The following is a 23,470-nucleotide window of genomic DNA, read 5'->3' on the forward strand; positions in this document are numbered from 1 at the left end:
ATTCCATTTAATACATTCTGCTAACACTTGGTTAGTGCTCTAAACTGAGAGGAGATGGGCAGGAATGGATACAAATGCATCTTGGCAAGGATTCAGCTGGATCTGAAGAGGAATATTAGAAGGGGACAGTGTGTGTCTGTGTGTGTGTGTGTGTGTGTGTGTGTGTGTGTGTGTGTGTGTGTGTGTGTGTGTGTGTGTGTGTGTGTGTGTGTGAAAAGCCTCTGAAGGAGAGCCAGTGAAAATACACTGTTGTTGTGTAGCTGTGGTCAGGCAATCTGACAGCTCTGTGCTGCAATAAAGCAGGATAATTAGCACTTTTTCCTTCAAATAAGGGTGTTTTGGGCACCTTTGATTTCTCTCTCTCTTTCTGAATTTGTTCCTAGCTCTTAAAATATTGTTTTTAATTGCTCTTTTCTTTGGAATAATGAATAATTTAGGCTCATAACATGCAAGAAATGCTATTCCCCTGACTGGTTTCAAATGTACTTTGCAAACCCAAACCAAACCACTTCATCAGGTGCTGAATTACAGCAATATGTCACTGCAGACTCTTCCTGTCTTCCTGCAAATATATCCAGATACAAATATATCCAGTGTCTGCCCCAGAGCGCACTGTGGGAAGCTGACTTCATCCCAGCTCCATTTGGCGCTGCCTGGAGGTGCTGATCCATGACCTTGTGATGCCTCAAGTTTTAGCTTTTATATTTCTCAGATTCTGTGCTGCTTTAGTGTGTAATTCTGAGCTTCATATTAGGGAATGGTGAGCTCTGTGCACAGACCAGGGAGACAAAACAATTCCTGCTCTAGCTGGGCACCAAGGATAGAAGATCCAAATTTCAGGCCCAAGAGCATAAACAGCATGGGCTGAAGAGAGAAAAACAAGAAGGATGGGACTTCATATTCTAAAGCTATAACTGGACAATTAACTCCAATATGCAAATGGAGCAGAACTTATAAAAGTGAGAGACCCTGTGACTGGTTGTCCATTTTGGGACCATTTTGGTTCATCTTGGGTGCAGCCCTGGCTGGGCTCTTGTGCTGCCCAAGGTGCATCCATTGAGGCCTCCTAATAAATCCCTACTTTATTCTTTAGCTCCGTCCAGTCTCTGTTCTAGGTCAGCCTTCACAAGTCTTCACTTGCAGCCTGGAGAGCGCCTTGTGCAAGCAGGAGGCAAGAGAAACAGGAGAGTGTAGCTTGAGTTGGGGGCACTGCAGGTTTCCAGTGAATTTGTGGTGCAGGAGAGGTGTTTGTGCTCCAAGGTGAGGTGTCCAGGTGTCCAGGTGCAGAGAAGTGCCAGCCTGAGTGGCACAAGAGGGAGCTATGGACTCTGCTGAGATGCTGCAGGGTTCCCCCAGGCATGGAAACACGTGTGGATGGGCAGGAGAGGGAGCCTTGGGAGCACAGGAGCCTCTGGAAACTCAGACCAGGCATCTGCTGTGCTTGCACTTCCAAGGTGGTTTTGCTGCTGGTTAGCCCTCAGTGATCTGGAGAGGAAGCTGGAAGGGAAAACATCTTCCCCAGGGAATACCGATTAAAAAGAATAGATGGTTAACACCTGCAGTTGATGATTTAGAGGTTTTTTCCAACCTAAATGATTCTGTGATTGTTCCTGAGTCTGATGCCATTGTGGAGATATGAGTTAGATGAATTATTAGGAATTACACCTGCTATTCTAGTGTTGAGCATCACTGCTTATTCCTTCCTGTTTATTTTGAGTTACACCTGTCTGTAATTCCATGTCATAAATAGGCAGTCCTTTAAATTTTGCATTATGTGAAGCTCTGTAGGCATCAGCTCCATCAGCAGACCTTCCTGGAGGCTTCAGATCAGCTGCTGGGTGAGTCCAGGGCTAGCACCAGTGCTTGGAACTCTGCAGATACCCAGTTTCCATATTCCCTGTCTCAGCCTCATTTCCTGGATAATAGCATTGCTCACATTATCAGGTGCTCTGGAGCTCTGCATCCCTTAACCATTGGTCCATTCCCTGCTCTGTGTGTTCTGCTGTGCTTCTTCTCAAATATCCAGTGTATTTTCCCTTGAACAAAATTGCTGCTTTCCCTCCCCCTCTCTTCTTTAAAGCTTTTTCAAACACCTCTTGCATTTTTGTCCTCATTCTTGCCTTTCACCCCAGTTCCTGGGTGGATACTACGTGCTATACTTTATCCAGTCTGAGCTATAAATAAGAAGCAGTTTGTTGGAAAGTAAAATTAGCAGGCCAGATTTTCAACCACGCTTCTAAATCTGTGCCCAGGCACCTCAGAGTGTGCCTGTCCTCGTTTCCTGAGGTGCTGGATCCTGTTGTTATCCTTGATTTCAGTGGGGATTGGTGATGCTCAGGACTCCTGGAAATCAGGTCACTTTCATATTTGGGTCCTGGGCATGGATGGAAGAGCCTGATCTCCACAAGTGTGTTGTCAGTGGAGAGATCAAGGCATGGACAGGTTGGAATTTTGTTCCAGGTCAGAGCCTCACCAAGCAGCAGAGTGAGGTGGGGGATTTGGGGAGGGAGGTTCCTGTATGTAAAGGGTAACATGAGGTTCTCAATGGGTGACTGTGGAGTCACTTACGTCCCTGTGGTGACAAATTGCAACTTCTTGACTTCACAAATCACAAAATCCATCATTTCACTTTGAAATGCGGTTGCAGGCTGGAATTGTTACCCTGATCTGAACATTGCTGAAAGGGAATCATCTGCAGATCTGCTGCAGGAATGTTCTGGTGAGTTATGGCTGGAGGTAACCAAGAACTCTCTCTCCCTGTAATGCTCCTGATGTGCTGCCAGCTCCATTCCCCTGCAGTCATTGCAAGCATTGCTGTCCATAGGAGTACAACAAGGATTCAGCCAGAAGCCTAAGTGAGGAATTTTTTAAAATAAGGATCTGGAATTTAGGCAAATGGAAAAATACAGCTCTGGGTATATCGTGGTGGCTCCTGGGTTAGTCTTCAGCTCCAATCAAATTGTCCAGCTGAGTGTGTAGCACTGAGTTAGCACACTAATGAGCACAACTAGAAATGCCCACGGACAGAATTCCTGGTCTTTGATTTTTGTCAAGCAATGAACTGATGGAAATCAGAGCAGGGCCAGCTTGGTTGTGCTCCTGAAAGTGCACTCAGCTGGGAGTGCTGCTGTTTGTGTTTTAAGAGTGGGCATTACCCCAGTGATTAAGCTAATTGAAATCACCATTTCCAGCCAGCACCGCACCAGTGCAAAGGGAAATACTTTAGAGGTGCAGATTTTCATATGGATTGTTTTCTGTTCCAGGGAGCTACTCCTGTGCTGCAAAACAACCAAAATACAGCTGGAAATGCTGGGGGAAGCAGCAGCTCTGTTATTTTCCTTCCTGGAGTGGAGGAATTCACAAATGCCACCTAAAGCACTGCTGGTGGCCTGGTTGGGGACACAGGGAGCATTTGCCATTCTCTGACTCTGCTGTGGCCAGTGCCATGTGTTAAAGCTCAGAGGGACTGGGTTGGTCTGGGAACTGGTTGGTCTTGGTTTGGAAAGACAGGTGTCTGCTAAGGAAGGCAGGAGCCTCCCCTGAAATGGAAAATGTAAAGCACCTCCCTCCAAATTGCTATAAATTTGAAATTAGAGGCTCTCAGGCAAAAAAAAAAAAAATGGAGCAGGAATAACAATTCTTTACTAGGGAAGAAAATAAAAAGATAAAATAAACAATGCAGTAAACTAAAACAGCACTGACAGAGTGAGGACACAACCTGACACCCTGTGGGTCAGGGTGTTGGCAGCAGTCCCATTGGAATTGTGGCTGCAGCCCTCCTGAGTGTGAGGTGTGGTTCTGTTGGAGCACGGATCTTGTAGAAAAGGGTGTAGTCCTTTCTCTGAAGATCCAGTGGAAGAGGCAGCTGCTGTTCCTCTGGGAAATCCCATGGAGAAAAAGCTGTGCTGGTGTTCCAGAATCTCCAGATTATATCCAGGTAGGAATGCTTGGCTCCTCCCTCTGGGCTGAGCATTTCCCAGTGGCATGCTGTAGTTCTTATCAGCCATGCAGTGACATTCAATAGCTGTTATCAGCAGATGTCTCCCCTGAGGGAGGAGTGATTGTGGAAGAGATAAGGAAATCTCCCCACTTAATAGAAGACCACTGCCATCCAGATGGTAAATAGAATACAATTTGCTTGGCAATCCAGGACAGGAGCCCTGCCCGGTGCTTTTCAGCCTGGTTTTGAGCCCTCAGCACACACGGCTGAGCACCAAAGGATGGATTGCTCTGCAGCCTGCCCTCACCTTCATGCTTTCAAGGCTGCTGGGCCAGGCAGGCATTGGGAAATGGAGCAGGAAACCATTAATCTTCTCTAGTTCAGGAATTTCTAGAAACACAGCAGGGTGGTCATCAAAGGGTGGCCCTTGTGGCAACTTTACCCATGCCCTGGCAGCTCATGCAACAGAGCATCATCAAGGGAGGTGATGAATTACTTCTACTGGAGTCTCCTTATGGGTTCATCTTGCTCTGGGATAAGTTGGGAAAAGGGTCTCAGCAAGTGGAAGGAGTGGCCAAATCCCACCAGAGTGCTGACATCACTTTTGTCTTTCAATTTGCTTTGTGCTTTAGGGAAAAACCCCCATGTGTGGATTGCCTGGGAGCAGAATAAGAGGGAGCTGCAGCTGGAGCTGGAAGGGAAGGGAAGGAATGACAGAAGAGGGGCCAGTTTGATAGATGCTTGTTGACACTGCAAAAAGAAATACTTGCTTTACCTGCCACCACGAAAAATAGTTCTGGGCTTTTGACTGTGTTTTTGGCAGCTGTGCTTTTGTAATTAAATTGTGCCCCTGGTTAGGAAGGCACAGGTAGAGGATGATTAAAAGCCTCAGAGGATGTGGTTGCTGCATTTCTCTGTTTACAGCTATGTTACCCGGGGCTCTGCTCTACAAAATCATACACAGAGTATCAGGCAGAAAGAGTATCCAAAACAGGTTTTCTTTGTTAGCTCAGAAGCCTCCAACTTCTCCTTCCAAGCCTCCTGTGTGCTCCTATGCCAAGAGAAGTACTTGGCATCCTGTTCCACTGCTCTGAGCTCTGCTGGAGGAAGAGCAGCTGCCTCAGCCTGCATTTCCCAAGCCCTCTCCCAACACAGCTTTTCCCTCTTTGGGAAGAGTGTTTACACAGCTACTTTAAGTAAGCAGGGATTACAGAAAGAGGAGGCTAAAGCTGAATTTGGCTTGTGGGGTTTCTGAAAGCTTCCTCTGTTGCCAGCCCCCTCCTGCTGCTCCTTCTGGGATCCTTCGAGGTGGATCTGGTCTGGTGAGGACCAGGAGTTCCTGAGCCTGGAACTCAGGAGCTTGTGCTCCTCTGGAAGGAATGAGGGCTGTGTTTCATGATCAGTTTCCAAACTTAGTTTATGGGCTGTGCATGCTCAGTCATTTGTTCTTCTTCTGTTTTTCAGCTCCCCTCTTACCCCAACAAAGCCATCACAAAGTTCTTTGGGAATCAATTTCAAAACAACTTTCCTTTTGCCCATATCAGAGCCCAGCTCAGCACCACTCCTCAGTTCTGGGGTTACCTGATCCAGGCAGGGAAATCTCACACAGTTTAACAAGACCAAGTGCAAAATGCTCCACCTGGGTCAGAGCAATGCCCAGATTCTTCTGTACTTTTATATATTGCTTTTGTCATCCAGGAGAGTCATGTTAAACACCCCAGATCCCACAATGGACAGGGCAGGGGACAGGGGAACATGTGTAACATTGGAAGGATTGGTGAAAGAACCAGTGAAGTGAAACCCTCTGCAACATCCTTTTGCAGTAATTGATAAGTTAATACTGAGTTGCTTCAAACCCCAGGAGAGGAGCTGGAGAAGCTCTCCTGGAACAGGATTCTTGAGAGTATGGAAGAACATCCTGGGTGGGGTATCATGGAGTAAAACCAGTTCAAAATACCAGTGGTGGGACAATCCCTGAGGGAAAACTGCTGTTCAAATGAGAGCATTGTGTGAGGGAGGTCAGCCAGCTCCACTTGGAACAGAGCTGGAGCAGAACAGGGCGACTTGGAGGTCCTCAGGGTAAGTTCATTGAGTATTCTGAATCATTAAAGCAGTTTTTGTGCCCACTGAATACAGAACTGAGTTGCTGGGTGAGCTGCAAGCTGGGGAGGCTCAGGTGAGCATGACACATGGAGATCTGTTTTTCCCTTTCTCCTTTTTATTCCTTATTTCATGCTTCTAAAGTTTTGCTGGAGAGAGTAAAAAGTGTGTTCAGTCTGACTGAGCCTGCCAGGAATCTGCACTTGTACCAAGTTCCTGCAGAGAGAGGCCTACAGGCATTTTACGTGCATGGAAAAACTGATGCAAGGTTTTCTTGCTGTCAGGACACATCTGTAGGAAGCAGAAGAGTTTGTGTGCTCTTCCAGGGCCTCTGCACCATATTCCTGCATTCCCATTATCCCTGGCGTGCTGCTTTCTGACACCAGGGTGTAACCAGGTGGGGGTTGGTTCCTTCTCCCACATAACAAGTGGCAGGACCAGAGGAAATGGCCTCAGGAGTTCCCAAGAGATGTTTAGATTGGATATTAGGAAAAAAATTCTTCACTAAAAGAGTGGTCAGGATTTGGAATAGGCTGCCCAGGGCAGCAGTGGAATCACCATCCCTGAAAATGTTCAAAATACATGTGGATGTGGCAACTGTGGACAGGTGAACGCAGTGGTTCTAGGTTAATGGTTGGACTCCATGAGAGTTCTTATCCAACCTTAATGACTTTATTAAGTCATTTATTATTTCTGTTATTCTATGATTAAGCACTTACTGGGAGGAGCCCCTTTGTGCACTGGTGCAGAGAGCAGGATGTGGTGCTTATTCAGAAATGCTTTGATATCAAATATTGGGCTCTGACCTATTGCAAGGCTGGGGTAAAACATTGCCAGGCAGTCAACAGGGGAAAGAAAAAAGGTCTTTAAAAACCCTGTGTTTTCATTGATGTGGATTTCAGGTGCTGAAAGATTTGGAAAAAGGGGCAACCCCTCCTTAGGTGTTTAGAAATAAGAGCTGAGAGAGCAGCTCTGTCCCACAGGCTGTGGAAAGTTGTGTTTCCCCTGCTGAGTCTCTCAGGGGGTGTGAATTTATCCTGCTCTGGCTAAATAATCTCTGATAATCCATGCCAATCAGGTACTGTGAGCAGAGGGGCTTGAAGGTGCCCATAATCAGCAGGGGATGTAAGGGAACCCCTGGGTGCCACAATAATTTGGGGACTGAGTCCTGAGAGCACAGCTCGTTCCCTACTGAGAGATGGACTTTGCAACAACTCCACAGAATCCTGCCACAGACTCTGATTTACCTCTCACAAGTTCAAGCAGGGCCAGATCAATATTGTGCTCTGTGGCAGTAAATAGGCTTGATTTTAAGTATTGAGTAAGAATTTATTTCAGATTCAGGGTGGATTTTTAAAAGGGTAGAGCGCACCTTTCAAGGCTGTGGATGGCCAATGGATCTTGCTGGTGCAGATCTCAGCTCCTGCAAAGCCTGGCTCAGGGAGCCAGTGAAAGCAGGGGTACATCACTCTCCCTGATGCCTCAAGTTTTAGCTTTTATATTTCTCAGGTTCTGTGCTGCTTTACTGCGTACTTCTGAGCTTCATATCAGGGGATGCTGAGCTCTCTGCACAGAGTAGGGAGACAAAACAATTCCTGCTCTAGCTGGGCACCAAGGACAAATGATCCAAATCTCAGCCCCAAGAGCACAAACAACGTGGGCTGAAGAGAGAAAAACAAGAAGGATGTGACTTCATATTCTAAAGCTGTAATTGGACAATTAACTCCAATATGCAAATGGAGCAGAACTTATAAAAGTGTGAGACCAGTCATTCATTTTGTGACCATTTTGGTTCATCTTGGGTGCAGCCCTGGCTGGGCTCTTGTGCTGCCCAAGGTGCATCCATTGAGGCCTTTTAATAAATCCCTGCTTTATTCTTTAGCTCCATCCAGCCTCTGTTCTGGGTCAGCCTTCACAAGGCATCTCCCCTGGGAACTGGGAGGCAGCAGGGATCTCCTTACTGGGAGCAGTTTCACTTGGAACCACCTTGTTTGGAAGCATCACTCAGTTCTGGGAGTGGCCTGAGGACCTGGGGAGACTTTTCATACAAATACTTCCCATATCCACCAGGTAAATCTGGTCTGACTGGGCTTCCACTGTCACAGTGGAGGTGTCCCTGCTTCCCCAGCCCAGGGTGGGGATGGCTGTGGGGAGGGTGAGCTGTCCAAGTACCCCTAGAAGAGTTTTGTAGTGCATGGGGCTGCCAGTCTGTCTCTGGGAAAGAGACATACCCATAAAACCACATTGCTAGGAGGTATAATACTAGGTGTTATACCTAGTATATATACTAGGTATAATATATACTATATAATACACACCTAGTATATATACCCAGGTGTATATACTAGGAGGTGTAATCATCCTGAAGAAATGCAGGATCTCTCCAGGAAAAGCCTGTTTCACTTTTACCACCCATTTTCTGATATATATCACAGAAGGGTTCGGAATTAACTTTTTAACACCATCCAATTCCAAACCCTTCCCACTATCCCAGGGTGCTGTAAGCCCCATCCAGCCTGGCCTTGGACACTTCCAGGGATCCAGGGGCAGCCACAGCTTCTCTGGACACCCTTTGCCAGGGTCTCACCCTCCTCACAAGGGAGGAATTTCTTCTTAAAATCCAGTTTAAGTCTCTCCTCCTCACTCAGCTTGTTGTGTATGTTTAGAACAGAGTCCACGTCCTTTTCTCAAACCATCACCAGTCATAAGGCAATGACTGAGTCCTGTCTGCTCTCATCACATCCAGTCCATCCAGAAATTTGGGTAATTGACCCAGGGAGAGTATGAGGTACCAGACTAATTATGGTGAATACTCAGCTTCAACATTTTCTTTGTGTCACGACTGTTTAATCTTCCCTTAATCCCCTAATGCTGCTCAGTGACTTTTCTTGTGTTATCTTTATTGTCTTGCTAATAAGATGTTGCACTGTAGCAGAGATTTACACTGAAAGGTATTAAGGAGGATTATGTGAAGATTAGACAAGAAACATTCACAATTGGTTGGAGATTTCTGAGTGCCCAAATTTTTAATTTCTGTAGTGCAAGGATTTTACTGTTTTTTCCAATAATTCATAGAGAATTTCTTCTGGAAAATTCAAAACGTTGCTACTGTTCAAAAATTCTCTTGAGGTGCAGCACTGGTTATGTTCAGGCTGCTACTAGCTGTATTTGTCATCTGGTTTTATTTGTTTGTTTTTTTTCAAAAAGTGGATTTGAGTAGCAAAAAAGAGGGGAAATTAAATTATGATGGGCAAAAAAAGAGGGAAAAATAAAACACATGGGATCTCTCTCTGCTGGACCAGGTACACAAGAGCATCCTCCCTGCTGATGGACTTTGACACTCAGATCACAGATTTCAGAAGGTTCTGTGGGTGCTGGAAAATGTTTTGTGCTGAGCCTTTATAAGCACAATTATTCAACCTCCAACTCTAAGGCCTGGCTGTGGAGGAGCAGGGCTGATGTCTTGCAGCTGAGATTTTGGGCTGTTGTTTCACCATTGGTAAATTGATGTAGCTGGAATTTTTCAGGAGCAAAGGCACCTTTCAATTAGGTCAGCACTTAAAGTGGAAAATTAAAACACTTAGCAGAAACCAGGAGGAGGTAGATTTTATGTTTAACTCTCAGGAGCTACTGGAAATTAATCTTACTGTGGGGTCTTAAACAGAACCAGCCTCTGAATCAGGATTTGGTCACTTTTCCTTCAAAAGTTACAATTCTATGTGTTCAGTGTCAGGCTGGGACACAGAGCTTGTGTCCTATCCTGTGAATCCCTGATGCTCTGCCATAAAAGCCTTTCCCAAGACTTCACATTTCCCTCAGGAATCTTCTGGAATTGTCTGGTGCTGGTGGGTGTGAGGCTGTTTTGACTTTCAGGTATCCATTCCTTCCAAAGAAGACACACAAATAATGAATAATAAATGGTGGTTGCTGACAGCTTTTCTAACATTTCCTTAACAGTGGTCTTGCATTCCCTGTTCTGCAGAGATTGGAAAACACCACCTGCAGTGATCTGAATGCAGTGGTGGGATGCTTCTCTGGGAATTTTACAGAACATTCTACTTCTGACACCCATTCTGAGCTCTCAGCAAGCTCCCTTCACCCTAGTTTTCCTTGTCAGCCCAGCTAATAATAGCTGGTCTTTATTATTAGCACCTCTTTGTTATTAGCTCCATGAATAGAGGTTGAGTCACAGAGTCACTGAGTGATTTGGGTTGGAAAATACCTCCAAGATCCTCCAGTCCAGCTGCTCCCCCAGCACTGCCAACCCACCACCAACCCATGTCCCCAAGTGCCACATCCAGAGGGCTTTCAAATCCCTCCAGGGATGGGGGCGCCACCAATTCCCTGAGCAGCCTGTTGCCATGGCTGAGCACCCTTTGGAAAATGGACCTGCTCTGAGCTGTTCAGCTCCACTTCATCCATCCTGGGCATCCTGGTCTGAAAATCTTCAGCACTGGGAGTTTTCTGCCTGACATCATCTCATTTAGTGCTTCACTGTGCTGCTTGTGGAACAGCTGACCTGCTGTCCCACTGAACTTCCCATTAATGCAATTAAGCCTCCTGGTCCTGGCCTTGTCTGCATGGACATGCCTAATGAATCTTTTCTTTTGGGCAGGAAAATGCACATGAGAATGGCTGGGACCAGATGATCTTTAAGGTCCCTTTCAAGCCAAGCTGTTCTCTGATTTTCTGTCTCCCCTCTGTCTCGTTGAAGTTGTTTGACCCCCACGCACAGATGTGGGGTTTTTCTTTAAGACTTCTGATTGCTCTCATCCATTTTCACATCTTTGCTGAAGCTTCAGGTCCTGCTTCAAAAGCTCTGGGAATTCTGCACCCAGCCTTTAAAATCAGAAGGGCTTGGAAATGTAATGCAGCACCACTAACATGGCAACAAGCTTCATCTTATGTTGTAATTTTCCTTAATAATTATTTGTATTTCTTCATCCGAGGAACTTTTTGATACTATCTGGAGTGGTGGGGGTTGCAGTGTTGGATGATGCAAGTTCCTACTCCTACCACAGAACCTGCCTAGACAGGAACATGCTGGTGGCTAAATTTTGGGACTGGCCAGCCCTGGATTTCTAGCCTGCTATGCAATTCTGATTTATGGTATTGAAAGAAGCCCTAAGCCATCTCATTAACTGCCGGCTACCCAAAACACAGCAAATATGAGGAGTGATTTACTGCCACACTGACATGCTCTACAGTCACGATGACAAGCACAAAATGGAAGTTTTCTCAACTCAAATGCTCTCTTGTGGTAAAGAAGAGGCACTTCATAATTGCAGAACCATAAAATGGAGACAGCTTATTTCACTCCTGGCAGCTTTGTTAATAAAACATTGGGAAGGCAAATAATTACCTGACATGCAATTACATCCAAGCTGTTTTCCTTGGGAAAAAAAACCACAATAGAAGTGTTGGGCGTCTGATTTTATTATCCTGTCTGGAAAGGCTGCATTGGATATTTGGAATGGATACTCAATTTATGCTTTGTTATTGAGCAGACTGAGTGCTGGTTGTCTGCTTGGGCTGTGTTTTACTGCCAGGGAGTTTCAGAGTGGCCAGGGTGAAGCAGGAACCTTTCTCCTAAACTCTTAAATAAAAGTGGAAAGAGTTTGAAAATGCAGGTTGGGGAATGCTTGGATTTTGAGCTTTTCAGAAGCTCGTGGCCTTGCCATGTTGCCAGCACTGCTTCTCAAATGATCAGATCACAGAACCAGAGAATGGGTTAGATTGGAAGGGACCTTAAAGGTCACCTAAATCCTTCCACTTCAGCAGGAAGGGTGGGTTGTAGGGAGCCTGGTGAGCTCTGCTTTCTCAAATGAGGTCTGTGCATGCTCCAGGTGAGATTTCTGTGTCTTCCCCATGAGTTTCTTGCTCTTCACCATTCGTGATGAAGAGCACCCTTCAGTACCCCTAATTTCAGTTTAGAGGCTGTGGGTAAAGCCCCATAGCTGAAATTCATGATGGGGTACTAAATACATTTTGTCTTGGTGTTTCAGGATTAGGATCCATCCAGCCTGGCAGAGGCTCTGAGCCCAGTTACAGTGTGTGCATGAAATTAAGTTCCTCTTGAAAAAAAATGTCCTTTTTGGTTTTTCATCGAGCAATTTTCCTTTCCTTCTGATTCTTCTGTAAATATGAATGAGTTTCTAATGCTGGAGGTAACTTTTAAATATTTTTGTCAACCTGAAATTATCACAGAATGGTTTGGGTTGGAAGGGACATTAAAGCTCACCTCGTTCCAACTCCCTGCCATGGACAGGGACACCTTCCACTATCACAGGTTGCTTGGGGTACATCCATATTTTTTTTCTTACTTTTTTTTTCCTTCTTTGATGCAAAATATCGAAGATGCATCAAAGTTGATACATTTGCTGTTTCCATGAAACACTGCATGACTTTTATTAAAATTGAAGAATCGCTCTCCATGCCCACAATGAATATTTTTTCCTTCTGTCTTTAATTGCATTAAGAGTTTAATATTTCTTGCAGTATGACATTTCCATATTCCAGCGGAATAAAAAGCCGAAGAAGCTGCTTTTCCAGCTCTGGAGACATCATCATGTACTTCCCGATCCTTGTGGGTGGGTGGTTTATATTTCAAAATTTGCGTGATTAAGGAAAACCTCAGGTTTATTTTAATTGAAAATTTAATCCTGGTGCTTTCCAGGGACACTCTGGTTGTCAGGTCTATAAAATCACTTAGTAAATAAAAATCTTCCCAAAAGCACTGTAGCAGAAGATGTTGCTACTTCTGAGTCAGTTGAGTGCTTGTGGAGGGAGGGGGTGAAGGAATCATCAGATATTTTTGGGTTTCAGGTGCATCTTCTTAGGTCCAGAGGTGGAGGGGAAGGAGCTGGACAAAGCAGGGTCAAGGTGGGACTTCCATTAGGCTGAGACACCAATATGTAATGTGGTTGATGCAGTTGAAGATGTCTCTGCTCATTGCAGAGGGCTGAATTAAATAAGATTTAAAGGTCCTCCCAACCCAAACCATTCTGTGACAGAGGACCTGGCCACTGGTAGTGATACATAAGGATTTTAGCTTTTATATTTTTCAAATTCTGTACTGTATTACTCTAAACTCCATATGAAGTGTTAGCTACTGTTTTTCACATTTTGGTCAGACAAAACAATCCCTCTAGGCCTGAAATCCAGGGACACCCTACAGCCTCAGGCCCCAAAAGTGTAAATAAAAGTGAATTTGGCAGGGGAAGCAAACTGGGGGTGTATGACTTCATTACCCGAAGTTGTAATTGGAGGATTAACCCCTGATGTGTCAATGGATCAAACTTGATAATGGATCCCATTATCAAGTCCCAATTATGTCAATTAAAACTGTCCAAAAAACTCGTGACCATTGTCCAGCTTGGGTGTAGCCCCTCAGAGTCTCTGACTGCCCAAGGTGTGCCTATTGAAGGCTTTAATAAATACCCACTTTATTCTCTTAATCTTGTCTAGCCTCCTTTCTAGGTAGCCTCTCCAAGGCATCAATAGCCAAGAGACCACTGGCTGTGGGTGGTTGTTGGAATCCAAAACACAAGGAAAATTCTCAGAACCTTGGGCCTGTAAGCCAAAGCTTAAAATTAAACACAAGATTTGATCTGAGACCTTGGAGGGGGCTTCCAAACTTAGGTGCTAGAAGTGAGAGTGTGGATTTGTAGTTTGAAGCAGAGACACGTTAAGAGGAGGAAAATTTAGAGTTTTAGAGTTTACGACACAGAAAAAATAAAAGTTGCTACAGAGGTAAACAAGGAGTTTAGAATGCAGCGCTGTAGGTTTGTGTGTCAGAACATGATTGGCTAAGAAAGCTTACACTGTAGCCTAGTCCATAAGAGGAAATATGAAGGGTTGGGTCAAAAACATAAATATCCTGGTTGGCAGTGTTTTATTGGGGAATAAATCCTTAAAAGGTCTTGTAACTAAGGGTCTTGTGACCTTCTGAGCCATGCAGTGAAGATGTGAGTGAACTCACCTTTCCTGCCCATGTAGTATATAAGAAAATAAACCACATAATCTAAAAAACTTAGAGGTCCCATTTGTAAATCATTCAAAATTCCTTCAAAAAGCCCCATAGGTGGCCTGAGTGTTTTGGAGTGGTTTCAGTGGTGTGGGAGCTGCTGTCCTGCAGCACCCCTGCACATCTTCACGTTGTCATCTCGGAATGGATGTTTAGCTGGTGCTGTTTATCTTATTTCCAGGACTTGCCTGCTAGGGAAGGCTAAAAATAGATCACATTGTGTTTTTCTGTTACAAAATCAGGGTATTAAAGAGTGAGTTCTTGGGTTGATTCACTGAAAATAGCAGCTCTTGTTAACATGAACCAGAGATCAGTGTACAAACATGCAACCCCCAAGGGCATTAAAATGGCTTCAGATTTAGTAGCTATTTCTTGCAGTCATTAGGTGAGATTTTAAAGAGTTGCTCTGCTTCTTGGCATTTGCAAAATACAGGAAATTCTGGTTAAAGTCCATTTTTGCCTCAGTGAACAAAACATATGAAACTGTAGAGTGCCTTCAATGTGAACATTCTCAATTAAATCACACCTGCTTATGAGGGGTCACTTTTGGATCTGGTTTAGCATCTTTGTTGCCATGATTGTGGCACACACTGGTGGGGCAGGAGAACCCTTCCCTGCCTGGCAATCAAATGCTTTGCTGATATTCTCAATGCTGAGCAGGAATATCTGGCAGTTTTTAAGCCAGTGAGAGTTCAGACAGAGTAAGGACTTGAGAATTTGATTCTTTAAAATCCATATAACATGACTGGGCACAGCAGAGAGGTGAAGGGTTCTTTTCTCTGTGAGCCTTGGAAGTTGTTTTGGATTGAGTTGTTCAAGAAGCATTTGCTGCATGTTTCTGATTTTGCTAGAAGCAAGTAAAAGTTCAAACTGAAGTCTTGACTTCACTGTACATAAAAATTCCTTTGTAGGATACATCTGTTTTGATCTCAGTTTGACTGTTTGTCTCTTCTGCATCTTGCATCTAATTTGTATTCCAGAGGGATGAAATGAACTTGATAATGGCCTTTTAGCTTGTCATCTTAAAACACAGGCTCAGCCTGGAAGAGCCAATAAAAATCTTGTTTATAAGAGTCTTACAGTCTAGTGATTGGGAATGGACTGACCTGCTGGCTGCAGGGACATATGCAAAGTGGATTTTAGATGGATCTTGTAGCTAGTGGTGTTCAACACTAGCAAACAGCGCAGTTTTGGATCTGAGCACTGTTCTGAAATCAGTTAAAGTCAAAGAAACACTTTCATGTCTTTATCAGGTGTTCCCACACTGTGCTTCCCATTGGGAGCATCTGCCCTGCCCAGGGTATCTAAAAGCCATATGAGCAGGTGGGAGCAAGTCACATTGCTGCCATCACAGCCAGGGGGAAGAAGTGGGTGCCTTCAGAGTTACTAATATCAGGTTATAATACACCTGTAAGAGAGGAGGCTGTGAGTTGTCTCCTAACGTTACCACTTTCTCACCACTCACTTTATAATGTTGGTGTGGCTGGTTCAGACTTTGGCATCCAAAGTCCAATGAGATGGATCCATTATCAACATGGAAATTCATTGTTCCAGGTACTTATGCATCTGTTTTCCTTTAGCTGTGATGATTTGCCCTCCTTGGGTGTGTGATACCATACCTGCCATCCTTTCTGGATCAGAAAACTTGTGACTGCCTGCAGTTCAACTCCAGCTGTGATTGCAGCTTCAGAGAGAAGAGTAAATAACCTTTACTTGTGCAGTAGGTCCCTGAAATATGTATGAGTAGTAGCTAGTGCCAGCAGAGCTGGGGTAAGCCAAGGAGCAGAGTGAGTTTTGATAGCATCAGCCCCTCTGTGCTGGGAGCGTGCAAGGCTTGTTAGTGGATGTGATTCAGCACTCCTCAGCCCTGACTCTGCTGCCAGGGCTGGTTTGCTGTCTGGTTAGTGAGTCAGCAAGCTTGCAGCTTCACCCTGGCCTCGTCTGGATGAATAATTACTGAGCCCGGGGACACAGAGTGCTGCCGGGAGGGTGGGGAGGAGCAAACGGGATGTGGAGCAGAGGCCTCCATGCATAAGGACTCTTGGCTGGCATGAGGAATCTGTCCTGAGACACACCTTATTCACTGATTTCCTTTCCTAATAATGCTGGTGCTGGTCTGTCTCCAGAGTTTAGTGAGTGCCCCATCAATTTTTGCCTTAACTGGGAGCAGGTGTGGAGGGTGCAAGCCTGCAGCCTGGGTTATCATTTACACCACTGTGATTGTGATTCACACTGCAGGCTTCCTTGACAAATAGGGAATCCTGAGGGAGAATAATTGGATATGTAGATTGATGATAGAATAATTTAGATTGGAAAACACTTCTGAGATCATTGAGTCCAACCATTCCCCCAGTAGTGCCAAGCTCATCACTAACCCATGTCCCCAGGTTTCAGATCCACACATCTTTCAAATCCCTCCAGGGATGGGGACTCAATCATTGTCCTACACAGCCTGGTCCAGGGCTTGACAAGTCTTTCCATGAAGAAACCTTCCTCCCTAATATCCAATCTAAACCTCCCCTGGCTTAACTTGAGGTCATCTCCTCTTGTCCTGTCCCTGTTCCCTGGGAACAAAGCCCAACCTCCCCTGTCTGCACCCTCCTGTCAGGGAGTTGTGCAGAGCCACAAGGTCCCCCGAGCCTCCTTTTCTCCAGACTGTCCCCCCCCAGCTCCCTCAGCTGCTTCTCCTCAGACTTGTGCTGTTATTATTTATTGTTTATTATGAGGAGCATCACCCTGAGAATAAGAAAACTTAAAACATGTTCCAGGGTGAAAGCGCAGAACTTGAAGCAAACAACAACAACAACATATGAAGGGCTGTTGTAAAGGTACCTGGAAACTTAGTTTAGTCTTGAATCTTGGAGGGAAACCCCATATTTTCCCACTCTGGTGCCTTGCATGAACTCGAGGTGAGTAAGGTGGCACAGGCCTGCAGATTTTGTGTTGACTTGTAGTCTTGCAGTAGTTACTTGAAGTAACTGTTTTTGCCATCCTGGTAAGTCAGTCATCACATTGCACTTGTGGATGGATTGCAAAGAGGGACAGAGCTTCCTCCTCTCTCTTCCACTCCATATTATTTTACTCTTTTCTTCAGCACACGTAGAGCAGAGATGGAGAGCACAGAGGAAGGATCAGAAATGCAGGAGCAGAAATAGATGGCCAAAGCTCACTCTTGTGTGGCCTGAGAACTGATGCTTATCAAACTGCAATCTTTGATGGAAGTTCTAAATACCAATTCCACATAGTTTTAAGCAGTTTTGTATCTTCTTCATTTCTTGTGTAACTGTTTTAGGAAGCAGAGATGGCTGGGGGGAGGATCTGAAAGATTGCTTTGAGGAGCTGAATTTGGCTTCTGACTTAGTGTTGAAACAATGGCTGATTCTCGTTTGAATAAAAAAAGGCAGCAACTCTTAGATTCAGTCACGTTCTGTTGTTAGTGCTGAAATTGTCTGGAAGAAATGTCTGGAATTGCCTGACATTGTCTCATGCATTTCTTCCTCACCATTGTTAAGGTTCATTAATGATTCCATTATAAACCCCTATTTGCAGAAATGGCTTTCTAAAAGCAATCTCTGTGTTATATTATTATGTTGTTTATATTATATAAATGCTCAAGGACTAGACATGTATTAATAGGGAGCCTTGTGATTGTGGAGCCAGCAATTACTTGACTGGTGATTACTCCATCACAAACTCTGCTGACTCTCAGCACTTCGGACAGGAGAATAAAATTCCTTCTGCAAATTGGGAAGATAATTTCCTTTGGAATGGTGGTTGTTACACAGTGCTGGAAATCCTCTGAATGCAGATAAGCAGTAAAAGCCAGTTAGCTTAAGGCAGTGCAGTTGATGCTTTGGAATAGACTGTCATGGTGGAGAGCCTTGTGAGTCACCAGGGATATAATGAAGATGCTAAAGGAGCTCTCCAAGCCTTTCAGAACAGGATGTGCTGGGTGGAAAACCAGACAGCTGTAACTATTTCTCTTCCCTGTGCTCCTTCCATGATGTGTTGCACTGGGTGGGATGGCTGTGGGAATGGGATGAGGTACTTTGTCCCTCCTTTCCACAGGGTGGGATGGCTGTGGGAATGGGATGAGGTACTTTGTCCCTCCTTTCCACAGGGTGGGATGGCTGTGGGAGTGGGATGAGGTACTTTATCCCCCCTTTGCATAGGGTTAATCACTGTCTCTTCCTGCTGTGTCACTGTGCCCCAAGAAAAAGTGAGGCCACTCAGTCCCCAAAGAGGGACAAGAGAGCAGCTTTACAGGAATGTGCAGGGCAAGATCAAGTGATCATATCCTGGTGGGTTGCTCCAAGGACCCAAGAATCCCCTCCTACCCCTCTGGGTGCAGTGGAGTCACAGGCTGCCTCTTCCATGAGGATGCCACAGGACAGTTCTCCCCATGTGCCATCCTCTGCTGTGGCTGCATCCAGAGGATGATCCAGCTGGGACTCTGCTTCCTTCCCTTTCCTCCCAGAGGGTTAGGGAAGGGACCAGTCCTTGCACACCCGCCCCAACCACACACATTATTGTGTAAATCCTGTGAGATTCCAGCACTGTGCTTGAGGAAGCCCAAATTGGAGAATTTTAACCCAGCTATTCTTCATCCTTTTCAAAACACTTTGGCCTTCCCTACAGCCAGTGGCTTCTCTCTCTTTGGTGAGATAGTGGGAAAAGGAGGACTAAGCCCTGGGCTGAGAATCTCCACTCTCAGCTGCTGTCAAAAGCACAAAGACTATAGATAAAAGGGCTAGTGCCCTTAAAAATTCAGCAACTTTGCCAGCAGATTCTGGGAGAGCTAAGCTGCCGTTCTGATCATTCCCTTTTTATTTCCCATTGTTCCTATAGCAAACACCTTGAATATAAATGGCAAATGTTTCTCTCTACAAATTCTTGGGTAAGACTTGATAGTTGATGTCTTGGTGAAGAGCTCTGGCGCCAGGGCTCTTTAGAGGTGTCAGTAACCACTTCTGGCAAAGGAAGCTCCCAGCACAGCGCTGGTTGTGCAAGGGGATGAGATCTTCTAAGAGTTCCAGAAGCTGTGTGGGTTGACACCGCTTCACTCAGTGAAACTTTTCCATTGCTTCAAGTGAACAACTTCCAAAAATATTAATAGTAATAATAAGGAAGTAGAAGAGAGAGAAGGTGTCAGGGAAAGAGGGACATAACGTGTCCTGGCTGTCTCAAGGAAAGTGAGGAAGAAATGTGGACCAGTCATAGCCTATATATATATATATATATATATATATATATTTCTGTATCTGTCTTGATTGTGGCAGTTTTTGTAGGGTGTTAGAAGAGCCTCCTGCAATACCACTGCTTTATTATCAGACACAGACCTGGATGTCACCTGCTCTTTTGCCCAAGGCATTCCTGATTTAGCAGCTCTATAGGAGTCCCATTATTCAAAGTTTACTTAAAATAATTACTATAATCATCCGTATATTGTCACAGTGTAAAGAACCAGAAAATTGCATTGCATAATTCCCTCTCAGTTGTCTGAGAAATCTCCTGTCTGCATTGCCAGCACAGCGCAGAGATTTGATGTGAAATCCCGATTTCCTGCAAAGGGGCTGCCGCGGTTTGGAGTCCGCGAGGCACTGCCGCTGATACATTTATATTTTATCTGCCGCGCTCCACAATTGAATGAAAGACGAGTGTTGGCAGGGGTCAAGCATTGTTTGAACGTGTTGCAAATGGTTTCCCAGGGAAACAGCAAATCAGTACTCATAGGCTCCTGCAGCATCTCCAGAACAACATCCAGCCACCAGCCATAGCCCCGTGTTTGCTGTAGTACTCGGGACCAGGGGCGATGCAGAGTGAGCCAGAGTGAGCGCCTGAGCAGGAGAGCAATTCCAGAGGATGAAGAAACATTCGGCAAGAGTGGCGCCGCTACCATCTTACAATGTTTCCGAGTTAAATTCGCCTGTGCCAGACGGTAAATGCTTTTTTTTCCCGCTTGTGAATCTCATCCTAGGCAGGAGTTCACTCCGCATGCTCCTCCTGCTCCGTTCCGTGCAGAGTAACAGGAATGTTGTTTATATGTGTGTTTGTGTGTGTATTTTTAAAGTAATGCTCAGATAGCATTTTTATCACTTTAATATAATCTGGGATAAGTGGCAGTTAAATTTCTGTTGCCTGTGTTCAGCTGCTGTGTGAACGATTCCTGGTGAAGAAACTGATGTTGAAATGTGAACGACGGATAAAGTTGTTGTACTTCAATTCTGGCTTTTAAAATTATGTGAAATTAGGTCCATGTAAAGTTATTGGCTTTTCTGGAGTATTTTACTGTGGTGCTCTAGATTTATTGGTTTTGCTGTGAAGACAGAGGCACCAACTTTTTTTGTGCTTGCTGTCCCTCAGCTCAGCTTAGCAGTTGTCCCCTTAAACTGCTTTTCTTCCCCTTCATTTTCAGAAGTGTCAGCTCTTAAGCAATTCTTTAATACAGAAAAACCACAGAAATACAGAAACCAGAAAGATAGAAACTAGGAATTTTTTTGTATGCTCTTTATCAGACACGAGGACCTTGTTCATTTAGAAGTGCCCATCAACTTCACATCACACCTCAGAGTCACTGGGATTGTGGTGATGTTGTCCAGCAGGAGGTTTGACTGCCTTGATAGTGAAACAAATAAGAGTCAGTGTGCTGAAAATGTACATGCTGTATAAATCAGAGGTCAAAAACCTTTTTTACTTAAATGTCTGTAGAAATCTCAGGCTTTAACTGCACCATTTATAATCCTCAGTGTCAGATGTTCCGAAGAGCTGCCTGGTACTTCCCCAAGTTGCTTGTTGTGCCAGAAATGAGCTGTTTTCCCACCAGGTGTGTGTGTGGTGGGGACACTACAGCTGTAAAACTGCAAGGTGTGTGCGCTGTCTCTGGTTTGAGCCAACCAGCAATGAAAATATAATTCCTTCTTGTGAGTTGAATTCATCCAGGAGCAAAACAAAGCAAGAGCCACGGTCCGGTGCTGGTCAGCAGAGCGTGACCCTCGATCTACCTGGCTCAGGCTGCCTTCAATTACAGACAGGGCTGGGGTTTGATGGACCAGGCAGGAGTTTGTGTTGTTTTTCTCAGAACTGTGTGTGTGATATTTAGAATTCTGCAGGCTTGGTAGTTACCTAAGTGTTTCTTCCTTGAGGGGAAAAAGCCTTAAGGAAAGTTGGAGGAGCTGAGTGCTTATTGCTGGTGCGCAGCAGCAGGCTTTAGGATGTGTGATATTGAGATTCATACCCTCACCTGCTTTTTTAGGAGCAGTGTTAGGGCCAGGTGAGCTGGCTGTGCTGGTAAAATGGGGTGATTTGCTGCTCTTTATTTCCTGAGGGCTCAGACCAGGCTTGTGTCACGCTTGGAGGGAAATGCAGAGCGTTAAAGGTTGTCCCTGCCTCACAGGGCTCCAAGACAAGCTATGGTTGCCTTCATCTTCACCAGTCCAGCTGCTGCCAGGTGCCTCTCTTAGACCTGTCTGAACCTTCTGTCCATCCTGGGCAGCAGCAGCAGTGCCACAACTGCACTGCCTGGTTCCTGAGGGAGGGAAAATCCAGTCTTCATAGGAAGAAAGGGCAATAGACTGGAAATGACTACATGACAGCACTTGTCATACCCAACAGGCTGCAAATGGAAAGGTTCTTGCTCGGGATGGACCTGGCCAAGCTGAATTAATACCGAACCCATACATTAAATGTGTGTGCAGCCAGTTTTTACAGATCAGCAAAGATAATTTAGCATGAATTCCCAAAGAATCCTAATGGGATAGGGCAGCCAGCATCCCAAAAGCCCTGCATCTGTCCCCTCTTTCTTTCCCAAGCATGGGGGGGTCATGTGGAATAGATTCCAGAGCAGCTTGGGCTGTGGGGCTGTGTGCTGGGAGGAGAGCAGGGGAGCAGTGGGCTCTGGGTGGGCAGTTTTCACACAGTTTTCACACAGTTCAGCTTTGTGGCTTCCTGGATCCCTCCTGATAAAACCACAGGAGCTGCTGACTCCTGGAGAGTGGAGTGAAATCCAGGCAAGAAGACTCCTTTGGTAGGGAAGGTACACTCAGTGCTTGGAGATGAGTGGTCCAAAGTGCTGCTCATGTGGAGGGAAATGGAGCAGAGAGCTGCTCAGGGTGGTGGGACATGGGTGAGCGGGAGGATGTGAGGTGTGTGCCAAGCTGGCACCACAGCCTCCAAATCCTTTTGAGAAGGTGTCTTCACCTCAGCCTGGCCAGCCCCCGCTCCCCAGCACCAGCCAGGTGTGTGGCATGGACACTGCTTGGAATGTCCATCCCACCTATCCCAAAAATGCCATCATGGACAGGCAGGGATGAGACCTGCCAGAACTATTACCTCAAGGGCAGTGGAAAAAACACATGGAAGTATCTACTGGGATTGCAAAATGCAGCAATACAGTGATAAATCCCTGCTTTTGCCCCAGCTGCCTACCTGGAAAATGTTCTTTTCCAGGCTCTAAGTCAGGCAAGGAAGTTGAAGCATGTGCTCAGTGCACTGCAGAGCTGCCATGGGCTGAGTCTGAGGCAGCCAGCTTTGGACTCATCCATATCCATCCAAATTGAGCCTTGGCAAGTGCTGAGCAATCTGGGAGAGCTGGGCACCTGCAGCAGGTGATTCACCTGCCAGGATTGGTATCTGAGGGAGCTGGGATGAATCACTCCCTGGAGGCACCCAGCAGAGGCAGCAGTTTGTGTAGGAAATAAATACAACCCCAAATCCGAATTGTTGCCGAGCTGCCCATCAGTGTCACAGCTGCTGTTTTGGGTCTTGGGACATCCGAGAACCAGCCTGGATTTATGGCTGTGTTTCTTGAAAGTAGAAGCTGTATTGTGATTATTTATTAATGAGGTACATGTGAGTGATATCTGGACTGTGGTGGGTGTAAATTCCTTTCACAACAACTTCACATCAAAGCAGCCTCGTGGCTTTCACTGGAGCTACTCTTGAGTTACAGCAGTGAAAGTAAAAGTGAGAGTTAAACTGGGAGTTTATCTGTTGATTTTTGGAAATGTCACCAAACTCTAGCCATGACAAGATTAATTTTCAGAGGATTTCTTTTTAATAGATTGTTAACCTTTAGGTTTAGAGTAGAGTATATAAATTGCAAAACAATTGGAAGCACATCTGATACGATTCAGTACAAAATTTATAGCAGAGGGGGTTTTTATGGGATGGTGTGCAGCTTTGAATCAAATGATTTGTGTTTATCTTGCTCAGTCAGTGCTGGAGTGGTGGGAAGATGGTCTGATTCTGAGATTGGCTTGAATTAATGTTGGATCAGATATATCTGTGGGGGGAGAAAAAAAAATCCTGTAGTCTGATGTAGCAAAGGATATCCCTTTGAAAGTGTGAGTCCCAAAGGTCTCACTCAGAAGTTGCCACTGAGGTGGTCTCAGAGGAGTGTTTATGGA

The 23,470-nt window shown here is 45.3% G+C and overlaps 1 protein-coding gene across 3 annotated transcripts in view; it reads left to right on the forward strand.

The window, feature by feature from the left end:
- The window catches only part of SLC35F4 (solute carrier family 35 member F4), a 117,595-nt gene that overhangs the window by 62,574 nt on the left and 31,551 nt on the right, over positions 1-23,470 (forward strand). The window contains exon 1 of one of the 3 annotated variants that reach the window (XM_030949749.1): positions 19,901-20,004. The exons of the other annotated variants lie outside the window; for them this stretch is intronic. Coding sequence (XP_030805609.1) covers positions 19,929-20,004 — 76 coding nt within the window. The 5' untranslated portion in view covers positions 19,901-19,928. Of the gene's footprint in view, positions 1-19,900; positions 20,005-23,470 lie in introns of those variants that run through there. 3 annotated transcript variants of the gene reach the window in all.

This window comes from Camarhynchus parvulus, chromosome 5, assembly GCF_901933205.1.
Source record: "Camarhynchus parvulus chromosome 5, STF_HiC, whole genome shotgun sequence".
In the NCBI taxonomy this organism is placed as follows: Eukaryota; Metazoa; Chordata; class Aves; order Passeriformes; family Thraupidae; genus Camarhynchus; species Camarhynchus parvulus.